The 13,245-nt window shown below is 41.7% G+C and overlaps 1 protein-coding gene across 2 annotated transcripts in view; it reads left to right on the plus strand.

The window, feature by feature from the left end:
• LOC137435330 (osmosensitive cation channel TMEM63C-like) overlaps window positions 1-13,245 on the plus strand; it is a 107,897-nt gene that overhangs the window by 90,049 nt on the left and 4,603 nt on the right. For both annotated transcript variants that reach the window (XM_068129025.2, XM_078785346.1), the window contains exons 13-20: window positions 207-326; window positions 2,883-3,036; window positions 3,301-3,407; window positions 3,524-3,610; window positions 3,949-4,011; window positions 8,734-8,896; window positions 12,797-12,902; window positions 13,062-13,229. In XM_068129025.2, coding sequence (XP_067985126.1) covers window positions 207-326; window positions 2,883-3,036; window positions 3,301-3,407; window positions 3,524-3,610; window positions 3,949-4,011; window positions 8,734-8,896; window positions 12,797-12,902; window positions 13,062-13,229 — 968 coding nt within the window. The remainder of the gene's footprint in view (window positions 1-206; window positions 327-2,882; window positions 3,037-3,300; window positions 3,408-3,523; window positions 3,611-3,948; window positions 4,012-8,733; window positions 8,897-12,796; window positions 12,903-13,061; window positions 13,230-13,245) is intronic.

The raw sequence follows: 13,245 nt of genomic DNA on the forward strand, positions 1-13,245 counted from the left end.
TTATATCTTCTATGTGTTTGCACTTATGGGAGCCTTGTCTTGGTATATATAAAAAAATTAATTTTATCAATGGTTAAAAATTTACCTTCATTTAGCCAAATTACATAAATTTAAACAAACTTTGAGATTGTTCCACTTCTTTAGATAAATGTTTTTTATGTCCATCAAGTTTGACTTATATATTCTGTTATTGTTTCACCATTCAGAGTGCTGAGAGACTACAAAGGCTGTTGTTGCAGGCGTAAAGCCAGGGGGTCGAACAGCAGTGTTTTGAAGGACTGGAGATGGTTTGTGAGCCAAGCCCCTGACCCACAGAACATCAAGTGGTGAGAAATCGTCATTATGGCTAACTGTGAGGTGCCTTGCTCTGCAGGTTTTCGGGATCTGTGGGATTTTTGGGATGTTTATGCCATATCCTGATGTTGTGTGGACTGTGCTTCCCCGCTGACAGACCTCTGGTAGCTTGTACCTATTGCTGAATTTGAACCTGGGGAGTAACTGCTGAATTCTATCTATTCAGGCTCTTCCTGACTCTTTGTTCCTTTTACATTTCTGTCTACATTTTCACATTTCTCTTTATTCATTCTAATTCTTGCCTTTTCTTTGTTTCTCTCTTTCTTTATGCATCTGGAATCGTGAATTCTTGCAGAAAAACTTCCTGTAAGGCTCACTTAGCTGCCCCAGAGTGGGTTTGAGGGTAGTGGAGTAGCAGCTGAAACGCGCATCCTATCCAGGTTTCTCCTGGTGACTCCATCTTTGCTTATTTGGGTTCCTTCTGATGATTTCAATGCAGTATTTGGTTTTCCGTTTGATTTCAAACCTCTGCTTTACATGTGCATTGTTGGTAACGGGAAGTGATATTGTTGGAACCCATCTGTGGATCGGTCCCATCGGCCGATGGGTCTGACCCATCTGTGGATGCACGAGAAATGACAATGCAGACCCATCGGCCGATGGGTCTGCGCCATCTGCGGATGTGTTGTTCACCTTGAAGGAATGTGTTGACAGAATGGTGCTCTTCAATCAGGTACACAGTCATTGGAATTACATGTGGTAGGAATTTAACAGAGATGATTTTTAAATGTTTTATTATCTATTTCTACCCATCTATTTATACATTTTGTCAATACATTTTGTAATTAACAGATACATGGCAGTTTTAGTAAAGCTTTACATAACATACTCAACATTCATACAAAACATTAGGTGTTCTTCTGATAATGGCGGAGGGGAATGGTGGCAGGGTAGAGAGTGGCAGGTGCTGATGAAGGTGATGGCGAGGGTCACGAGGTCACAAACCACATGTCACGGACTGCTTTATAAACATTTATGACATCAATTGCTTATTTTTAGGTTCAAATAAACATACTCATCCACCATTGATGCATACACATTCCTTCAAGGTGAACAACACATCCGCAGATGGCGCAGACCCATCGGCCGATGGGACCGATCCACAGATGGGTTCCAACAATATAATAAAGACATTTGGCCATTTCGCAGATTCCATTGAATGCAAATCTGAAGAACGATTTGTGCTTTATTTGTGAGCAGTTTTGGACAGACTGTCTAACCTTTTCTGGTTTCTAATGTAACGTTATGCATATCACACATTACCAAACCTAAACATTGCTTTCATGGTTGTTTTTCTTTTTTTACTTCCCGCAAGAAAAATAAATTTGTTTTTCACTTTTTACTGTGAAATGAGAAATTGCATTTTATTTATTTCTTTTATTTGATGCACTAACATCCTATTCGTTGTACCATTTCCATTAATCAGGTTTTCATGGGGTACTGAAACCAGTTGATTGCAACTGTAGCATATCTGCATCATCTCTATGGTGTTATTTTGTTGTTATTTTAAGTTCACGTTCACAGCCTTTCATTACCCCTAAGTAATCGTTTTGGACATAAAAACATATTGATCGTCATGAATGTGGTGCACACACAAATATTTTGAATTGAAGGGTGAAACCTGGGAATTTTTTAGATGATACATAAGACTTGATTGTCTATCTAGGTTAGTAGGTTGTAGACAGCAACCGCTCAGGGTGGTACTACCGTTCTGACTTAGGAGCATTAAAGTGGTGCCCGGAACCATCTTACACTCTCCGTGTCAGGATTACTGGTCTTACTTTACGGTCTCACTCAAACCAAAGCTACTGGGCTAGCTTCGATCTCTTTCTTGTAAACAAACATCACACCTTTCATCATACACTTTTCTTCTCTTTTATTTAAGGCCCGGCCTCGATGAGGGCTATACAGTCCGTGTATAGCCCTCCGTGTCCGTGTATAGCTATACAGTCAGGGCTATACAATCCTGCCTTCAGGAGCCTCCAACATAAAAAAAAAAATCTCTGTTTTTAGGGTCTTGTCATTCATGTTCTCCTTAAGTTCCCTTTCTTCTTCTACACTGCATTATAATTTTAGCTTTTCTTGACTTTTATTTTGATCAAAATCCCTTCATCTTAGAGCTCAGTTGCACCAGTGATGCATGTTAAACTGGGCATCCCATCTGCCAACATTAGTTTGTGAGGTTTTGTTGTTATCCTCAACAAATTGCAAATTCCTGCCTATGACTGGAAAGACAATGGCAAACCACCTAGTGTTAGTGTAATTTTTCTGTGGATGTTTTGGCAGCACTAATCCTGCCTTCAGGAAGAACAGCAGAAAATTTTTATTTATTTATATAAATCTATTTTATTGCATTTTTGCTCTCCTCGAAAATGTTTTTGCACATGTAGAATAATTTGATAAAGTCCCTTTTTCTCGAGCCTCCACTAGAAATGTGCATTAAATGTGATTTTTGTTTAATACATCGATGGTAATGATAGCCATCTTGAATCGTCTGCTGAAGACTTCCCGGGTGCATTTTCTCCCAGGGAAAACCTGAGCATGCATGGCTGCTTGTGGTGGACGCGCTTTTCGGCCATCAACGTGTGCCTGGTTCTTCTGCTTTTCTTTCTCACCACCCCGGCAATCATTGTGAACACAATGGACAAGTTCAATGTGACACAAACGGTGGACGATCTCAATGTAGGTGTCTTGCTACGACCTCCGACTGCACCCCCACAATCCCAATAACCAACTTGTCGGATGCCAATAATAATCTGAGAATCCTGATTGGAGTTTTCCCATTTTCCTGTCTCTCTTAATTTTCAACTCTGAGGGCATTTTTGATTAGTTCAAAGGCTCTGTAACTTATCATGTAAAAGATTCGCATTTTATGTGCATTTTAGTTTGGAAGTTACATTTCTCTTGTTCCTACCTTTTTTTCCCTCTCCTGCGCTTTTCCCATAGAACCCAATAATCAGCCAGTTTTTTCCCACATTCCTTCTGTGGCTGTTCTCTGCCCTGCTGCCCTTCATCGTCTATTACTCCACATTTTTTGAAGGACATTGGACGAGGCAAGTCGAAAATCTGACGCGTTTTCACGAACGTTTTGATACGTCATTGTCATACAGCACTGAACTCGGTTTTCCCGTTTTTCTTTTTCCAACGTTTTCCTCATTGTATGCCTTAGGTCTTGCGAGGGCGAAGCAATGATGCACAAAACATACACATTCCTCGTTTTTATGGTTCTCATTCTCCCCTCGTTGGGATTGTCCAGGTAAAATGTTTTCAGCATTTTGCGCTTACTCAAGAGAAAGCACATGTGTATAGTTTGGGATGAAAACCTTGAGTTGGAGGAAAAAATAAATCAAAACCAATACAATTTTCTGTGTAGCCAGAACCTACTTAACCCACCATAATGATGTGGATGGCCTTTTGTATTGCAAGTTGCTGAGCCAGCTTACAATCGATCTTTCCATGCCAGTTGTGCAGTTGGTTCCCTGCCCTGTGAAACAGGATCGCTTCCATTAATGTGTGAAAAAGTGGGGCCATTTGTACTGATTGCTCTAATATCCTTTGTTTTATTTTGTCGTTCTTTTTGTTGTTCTGCTGCAGTTTGGATCTATTCTTCCGCTGGTTATTTGATAATGTTCTGCAGAAAGGATCCCTCCGTTTCGAGTGAGTTTGAAGATCGTTTGTAAGCAAAATGAAATGTCACAGCTGTAGCAGATAATAATTGTTGTAATAATTGTTTCTCCAAAATATTATTGATTACATTATAAGTTTTCTGCTTATCGCCTTTTGTTTTTCTATACAAAGTCTTGTTTAATGGAAGAGGATGTAAGCTGTAAGGCAACACATTTTCACAAACAGCGGAAATGGGAGATGGGGATGGGAGGAGAGTAGGGGTGGGGGAGAATGAATGAAGAAGAGGAGGAGTGAGGAGGGAGGGAATAGGATGGGGGGGGAGGGGAGGGAGTAAGCAGGGTGGGAGAGGAAGAGGAAGAGGGAGGAGGAGGAGAGGAAAGGAAAGGGCAACAGCAACTTGCAAAGATAGAATGTGGGGACAAGGGCAGGGGTTAATGAAGTCAGAACCTATCACTGGTATGTGTAGATAGAGGGTGACCCAAGGTGTGAGTTGGTGATGTACTGTCAACGAAGCTCTTGAGGGAAGAGTGAGATTGAGCAGACTAAAGAGGAAATACTACGGCCTTTCCAGCAGATACTTGCAGCACATTATCTTGTCAAATATATCATGGAATGCTGTGAGCTGAAGAAAAAAGACCCATAATAGAAGTTACTGGTGGAAAATAAAAAGGAAATGTAGTACTCCTTTGTGAATGATGAATATTGTCATGTCAGAATCACAGCCAACACAAATGCTCTGCAGCAAAGGTCTAATATAAAGACCTCAGTAAAGACCGAATGATATTTGAATTTTCACTACACTGCGTTCAGAATTACATGTTACAATTCCCCAAGGATCGTTCAAATGAAGTTGAGAGTGGCGGTTGCCCGCTTGCGGGAAGGCAAAAGGTGGGAAGATGTTTCTTATTTTTAAAAAATATACGGGGAAGGGAGACAAGATGGTCATAATAAATAAATAGGACAAACTGGGCGATCAAAGGACAAACAAATATGAAAGCGCACAAAACTATTTCCAAGAAATGAAATAACCCTCGCTAATGGTACCGACAATACCGGATTCAACCAGATACAAGCAGGCAGGTGAGGATTTTTGCAAGTACAATCTGGTTTTTGGTGCAGGAAGACCGTAGTCATGCAGGTTGGTATGACAATGTGCTGGAAGTGTAGTATGGGGCAGGATGTGAGAGGATGGCGATGAGGAAGGGCGATGAAGTGGCATTCGTGTCTCCACTCAAGGTCCAACTTGGGAGCGATGAATCGGGGAGAGAGAAAGAGAGAATGTCGATCTCATCTGTCGAAAAGACCAACTATTGAGTGCATGCGTGGACATGGTTTTTACCACCTACGAGACCACCTTCCCAGCATGCAGCTGTTCCAATTCAATGACTGCCTGTTGCCTGTGGGTGGTGCTATTTTCCAGACTATCCCACCATGATCTTTCTCAATAATGGAAGGAGGCCCCTTTGTAAAAGTGTTCCACTCCTCCACAAGGCCCCACAGTTTACTTTGCTGCCGTAGCCTACAGTCTTCCACCCAAATTGGCGGATTTGTCTCCACAACAATGCATGAAGCACTCTCTGGTGCCTTTGTGCCCATGTGTCCTCTACCTGGCCTCACCTATGCAGGAGGTTTTAGACGATACAACATTAGCCTATTCTGCTCTATAAAGGACGGTCACTGCCCCCCTCAGTGCACATATTACGTATGACTTATCCCTGACAAATCCCTAATACAGGAGTAAGTCGAATGTCTTCATGTGATCTAGCTATGGACTTCCCCTTTCTACATTACAACATAAGATAAATATTTCATGAGAAGGAGGATTTTCAAATCTGAGCTGCTTGGCACAGCATTTGGCCATTTATTTAATATCCCACAAATCTATGGATCTTTCTCCATTAATATTCATTTTGTTCTGAACACAACTCTCCTAGCTAAAGCCCCTGTCACACCTTGACGATTTAGCCAGCGTATGCCGACGTATCAAAATTGAGTGCTGGTGTGTGTCATACGCTGGCATACGTCGACAAATTTTGTGCATGCACAAAATTTGTCGACGAGCTCGGCATACTACGACGTATGCCAGCGTGCTTCAGCGTGCTCTTAACATAGCCAAATTTTTCATACGTCGGCATACGCTGGCTAAAACGTCAAGGTGTGACAGCGGCTTTAAGGAGGTGCCACATAGCACCTCGTCTTTCCATTGGATTGTATTTGTTCCAAACACACAATGCATCATTGGATAAACTTGCTCTGACTTGACCTGCTTTACTCTAGACTCTAGAGCAGGGGTTCCCAACCTTTTTTGTGTTATGGCCCCCTGGGCCATAAGAGCACTTCCCCAGCACCCCCCCCCTCCCTTTCGCGAGGGTTGAGTGGCGGAGCGCGTGTAAGCAGGCTAGGGGGGCATGCCCCCCAGAAAATTTTGATTTCTAGATGCTCCGTGGTGCATTCTGAGAGGTGTTTTTTTCCTTTAATTGGCTATTTTGTTTGTATGAGAATTGGTAAATTATTACACAGAAAATGAGGATTTCCAAGTAGCCAACATGAACATTTAGTTCCATAGTTTTTTTTCTGTTCCTTACTACATCGATTTTGGAAGAAGCAAACAAAGCAGCGTCGCTCGAATGATGCATGTTTGATATGAGATTTTAATATTATCAGTAGCAACACTATGGACAGCATAAAATAGAACTGTCACACAAGAAAACAGTATGAAAAGGTTCCAAGTCAAGAATATGTGAAAACTAAAAACCTCTGTTGTGTCTGTATTTAACGCAGTGTGTTATCTCACAAAAAGAAACTCAATTCGACAACAACTCAGGTAATCAAAACTAGGGACGTGGTGCATGCGCCGTAAAAGTGAATTTAAAACTCAGTGGGATGGCTGAAATTGCATTTTAGCTACCAATTGGGGTATGCGTGGTTGAGTCAGTCAGGGCACAGCGGAGGTCATCTTCCACGTGGAGCAGATTACGCTGTTTAGATTTGATATTAAACAGCGTGGAAAACCCCGCTTCGCAGAGATAGGTAGACGAGAATGGCAGAAGCACCCCGAATAGCTATCTGGCTGATATTAGGGTAGCGACCCATTCCCACCCAAAACTCTGTCCAGCTCTTCTCCTCGAATGTGTCTTTGGCAAATGAATCGTTTTGGTGATCCAGGAATTCATCTTGCATTGCCTCCGGCAAATTACCCCATGGCCCCCCGATAAATACACCATGGCCCCCCAGGGGGCCATGCCCCCCAGGTTGGGAACCACGGCTCCAGAGCGATGATACCATTAAGTGGTTTCATGGCCTGTCTTAATAACCAGACGTAAGGATGCTTTCTTTCCTCGTATATGGAAACTAATGAAGTGAAGCCTCTTCTGTATTTCTCTGATCGTCTTAAGATTAATGGAGCCGGTTCGCCTGTTTAATTTACTCAGGCCAATTGCCAAGGACTGGAATTCACCCCTCGTAAAAGGTTTTGTCTTCCGTAAAAGGTCTCTGCACCTGCATTTGATATTCACTCCACCTGGGATGGCATGGCTGACACAAATGCTTACATCTCTCAGGATTATTCTCTCATCCGCAGCTATTATATCCTGGATCGTGTATACCCTGGTACAGTGAATCTTGCAGCAAGGCAGTTGTTATCAAACGATTCATGTTTGTTCTCGTCCGTGGAAGACTGAACAAACCAAGGGCAATGGCACAAAACATGTCTCCATCCTCATGCGAGTCGGAAAACATATGGCGAAACTTGAGGATAAACTCTCCAATCAGTTTCCTCCCTGAAAGTCCTGGTGGTGCCGAGTGAAGTCTGCATCTGATGTGTAATATCCTCTGTTAAAAATGGATCTCGTTTTTCTTTTCTACTCTGAGTTATCCTTCCCTAAGGTTGTACTTTTGGAGCATCCAAAACCTCAGGTCCATTGGGTCTTTAAGGGTCATCGGGGTCTTTTGGGTATTCGGTGGCTTTTGGTTCTCTTGGGTCTTCAGGGTATTTTGGGTCTTCAGGGTATTTTGGGTATAATATTATACCCAAATCTAATTATATTCAGGGTATAATATTAAGGGTATTATCCATCTGCTGGAAAGACGGCCAACATCGCTCCAATACACAATAACGGTGCTAAAACCGATCTACTACAGGCCAATTACCTTGGTGATAGTTCTACTCATTAAATAAATAATATCTTGCATAATTCTTTCTTTTCTCAAATGGTGCTGCTGATGCAGTGGCCCTTTGCATTTGGCCATGAACTTGGAATTTGGCCAAGGCTTTTTTTCTCGCCGCCTCTTCATGAAAGATGCAGTGGGATCTATAATATCCACTAACTAATGCTGGTAGAAGGGACATCTGGTTGTAATGTCCTGACGGACGGAGCACCCATTGATGTATCGTATTGCATGCAAAACACCAGGACGCCAGTTTATAGCAGTGGCTGCGGAATTTTTCGAAAAGCTCAAAACACAAGTTGTATCAACCATCCAAGGGACACGCGAAATTGAGGTGAGGGTGTTTTGGAGGTTTATTTGGGAAATATTCCACAATACAGTCATACAGAACGGGTTGTTGTAACCATTGCCATGTGTCCTTTGTTCATTAATTATTAAGACGTCTGTTTCGATGGTGAGAATATCAGATGCTGTTGCAATTGATGAATGCATTCACTTTTCGAAAAATGTTTAATGAAATGCAAACATCAATTTATTGTACGAATGTTTGATTTTGTATGCACATACCCTGCCATTGATCTGCAGATGTGTGTTCCTCCCGGACAATGGAGCTTTTTTCGTCAACTACGTCATCACGGCTGCCTTCATTGGCACATCATTGGCACTGCTGCGCTTACCTGATCTATTTTACTTTGCGCTCGAGATGTGCTTGGCCCGATCAGCGGCAGAGCGGCATGAAGTGCGACGGGTAAGTTGTTTGTTACTTGCAAGATCGAAGATTTTTCACGTATATTGGTCGGTTGCGTTTGTGGTTCCGTCTGTCTGTCACAGGCCTACAGGTCACAATTCTAAACCAATCGTCACGAAACTTCACCACGTTGTATAGGTCGTCCCAATTGAGAAGTCTATTGATTTTGAGGTCAAAGGTCATCTGGAGGTAAAATTTCTAAAACCGCCATTTTAAATCCGATTGACTTGAAAATTGAATAACATTTGTTTATCAAGTCACTAAATTGGGAAATGAAGTTTTTGAGGTCAAAAGGTCAAAGGTCAACTCAAGGTGAAATTTAAAAAATCATCAATTTTCATCTGAAAAAAACCGTCAATTTTCATCCAATTGACTTGGAAATTGAACAGCATTTCCACATTGTCATTAAATAGGAAAACCAACTATTTGAGGTCAAAAGGTCAAAGGTCAACTCTAGGTAAAACTTCTAAAATCATTTTTCATCTGAAAAATCGTCACTTTTCATTCTATTGACTGATGGGTCAAGCTTTGATCAAGATCGTAAATTTTAATCTTCATGAAATGGACAATTTGCTGTATCGATGGAAAACTTTTTTTGGGGGGGGGGGGGGGGGGCGGATTTTGCATGTATCGTGCTCCGCAAAATGTATTTTTTCAAATATCTCGGTGAAAAAAATCATCTCGCAAAGCGGACAATAAAATATAAATACATCAACTACTATTACTACCACACCCCAATTATACCCACTTTCTTTGAGGTTGGCTTGGGAACGATTTTGGCCTAAGTCTTTCACGAATCGGCTGGCTGAGCCTGATGTTTGACCGAAGGTGGCAGCAATTTGGCGAAGGTGTCTACGATAACAAACCAACTGTTTGAGAAAGACCTCGAGGGTTCTTAAACGTCCACAACCAGTGCTGGCAGATGGGTCCTTCAGCTTAACGTCCTTCTGATGGATACATAGTGATGCCTCGTCCTGCCTGAGCAACACCAGGATGGCAGTTTATAGCTGGGTCGAGATTCAAACCTATGCTGGACCACTCAAAGCCGAGTGTGCATACCTCTATGCTATCCTGCCAGGCCTGACGTTGAAACGATGATCTATCCATGTAATAAATCTCTCTAGAACCCAACAACGTACTGTAATGTTTAAATTTCACCTTGAGTTGACCTTTGACCTTTTGACCTCAAATTTTATTTTAGCTCGGATAACATTTGAACAAAATTTATTTGCCTCCAATCGTCGCATGGTTTTACAATACTAGCAAGGGTACCCGCCCTAAGGGCGGGGCTTCAATTGGGAGGCCCAAATGAAAAGGCAAAATATCAGAAATTGAAGCCTTTAAAAAAAAATTTTCAACGGTTTATATGAACATCCGTTAAATCATATCAGACGCAAATAATCAAAATCTAAACAGTATTTGTAGAATTTCAATAAAACCCAAATCACAGTTCATATCGGTAAATATTATTCCATCGTGTTTGGAAAAACAATATAGACTATTTTACTCCTGGGGGTCCCAGGATTACCCACCCAAAATGTCGTTGCGATCGGTTAAGCCGTTTTTGCTGTACCTGGGATCGGACGGACGGACAGACATTTGGTGAATTATAGTAAGATTGCCAATGTCTATTTTTAACTGCAATTATTGCTCGAATAAAACACCAGGTGAAGTCTGCAACTGACCATTCGCATCCCTGTTAGCTCTGTTTATATTTGAATTTGTGGATTTATTTGCCCTTATTTTGGTCAATGTAAGGAAGGTGCTTGTACTTTGATGATGGGATTTTTATGCCTCCGCCGACAAAGTCGCCGGAGGCATTACGTTTTCAGGTTGTCCATCCGGCTGTCCGTCCGTCCGTGATAACTTGAGAACGGCTGAAGGGATTTTAGTCAAACTTGGTACGGGTAAGTATAATGAGGTAAAGATGAACTGATTAGAATTTGGGGTCACGAGGTCAAATGCCAAAGGTCATGTTCGGTGAAAATGCTGTTGCCGCGATAACTTGTGAACCAGTGATGGGATTCTGACCAAAGTTTGTACACGGATGTATTATGACGCAAAGATGAACTTATTTGATTTTGGGGTCAAGAGGTCAAAGGTCAAAGTCTGTAATATGTCTAACGTGTGAACAAATTAAGGGATCTAATTTAAACTTGGTGCAGTTATGCAAAATGACGTAAAGATTAAGTGATTAATTATAATTTGGGATCATTATGCTTAAAACGATAGAACTCAGGCTGCATCATGAGGATCTATCCTTTTGAAATGAGCATCTCGAATGTCCACTCGTTCTGCATTCACGTGCATATGCAAAGATTACTTAGCACTATGCACAACAGTCTCATCAAGATGAATACTATATGATTAATTTGACAAGACAAACAGCATTTCGTCATTGGGCCGAACTGTGTTTGGTTTTGTCCAATTGTCCAAATAGTTAGGCTGTTCACTGACCTTTGATATGTATGGTAGACTCGGTTTGCAGTCACCACATGCCAAAGCATCTGGCAATGACGCTTCAAACTTGGTTCCTCCATCTAAATGTTTCTGTTCAGCAATTTTTTAAAAGATTTTTCACATTTTCTTTTCAACACGGCCCTTTTGGTTTATGACTGCATTAAAAAAAGTATATTTATTTATTTATAGGCTGCAAGGGTCATGGAGGAACTGAGACATTGTGCACACATACGAGACAACACCAGACTTGACTTTCACATAAACACAGTCGCTGAGATTGGGGGAAGTGATGGCAGTTCCCAGAGCATTGGGTACCAGTGACGTCATCTTTGACCGCTTTTCTCACTGCACTCAGCAGGGCAGTCGAGGATGAATTTCCTCCTCTCCATCGATGCCAACTTACGGGGATTTTTTCGTGTTCTATCCTTTAAATGCTGAGCATCAAGCAATGAAGCAGTACGTGCTATTTTTGGGGTCTTTGGTATTTGGGTTTGTACCAAACCACTGACCTCCCAGATTTAGAGGCTCCAACCATTAATTGTGCCACCTGAGTCTGGTCCCAAATTTGTCAAAAGTTTCTGAATCCATCTCAATGACTCAACTGCAGCTGTTGAAAGTCAGTTGAATTTGTTCGTTTGTGTATCTATTTCTTGTGTTGGTGGTTTGTTTGTCATACGGAAATATACACTGAAGCAGGGGATGATCGATCTTGTAGATTTTCCATTCTTTGCGAAATTCATATTTTGATAAGAGCAGCACAAACTGATGTGCCTGCATTTCCAGTGTTGATCTGAAAGAGTCTTAAAGGCCTTCACTGTTGTGGCCTGAGTACATCCGTACTGTTTTGTCCATTCTGGCCTCCGAGCTGTTTCGTCTGGATCTCAACACAGCAACTGTCACTGGTATATTTGTATGTGGGGCGAGACATCAATACGTGTATCGTCCATAAGAACGACGTTAATCCGGTTGACAGTCTGTCACCTGTAGGTGCGTTGACGGAAGATAAATATCTGAGAGTCTTTTGTGAAGAATAAGTGAGTTGTCATCGCCAACCTGAACAAATTCCTGCCACTTTGGGACAGTAAATAGGAAGTGCTTCATTGTCAGAGATTTTGTTTGCATTTTCTCATCGATTCTTACATTTCTCTTTTTTTTCACGCTTTCTATGCAGTATTTGGAATACGAAGTTACATTTCCTATGCCTTGTCATGTTAAGAAGAAAGGTTATAGTCTAAGGAAGACTAACTTTTCGAATAAATGGAGCACAAAACACATCAGCTTAATGTGCTCGTACAATTGCCAAAAAATGTAACTGAAGATGTCAATAATACCTACCCGTACAGACAGGTGTGATGAACTTTGAAAGCTTCTTTATTGCTGAAATGTTACAAAATGCCTAAACTTGGTTATCATTCAGATCCTGCTTTTCTGTACACACAGCATCAGGCTTACGAGTTTCCATATGGCGTTGAGTACGCTTGGATGATATGTATTGTGACCGTGACCATTGCGTACAGTGTTGTGTGTCCTGTCATCATCCCTTTCGGTGAGGAAAGAGACCAAAATACCTTTTGAGCCCATCCTGTGCTTGCATGCCAACGTTAACTGTGAAAATATCAACTGATGTACACAACATAACATCAGACTCTTTGCACAAACGACTTGTCTTTGGAATTGACCAGATGTCATGGCTTTCATGGTGCAGGTACAATATACGTGGCTCTGAAACACCTCGTGGACCGGTACAACCTGTACTATGCATATACAACTGAGAGGATGGAGCCAAGTGTGCATGTGACTGCTGTGCGGCAGCTACTCATTGCCCCGCTCCTCTGCATGCTCTGGCTGTTGTTTTTCTCCGTGCTACGGCTTGGTGGGTCATGTACACC

This window comes from Myxine glutinosa, chromosome 1 (genome assembly GCF_964187855.1).
Source record: "Myxine glutinosa chromosome 1, kmMyxGlut1.1, whole genome shotgun sequence".
Lineage (NCBI taxonomy): Eukaryota > Metazoa > Chordata > Myxini > Myxiniformes > Myxinidae > Myxine > Myxine glutinosa.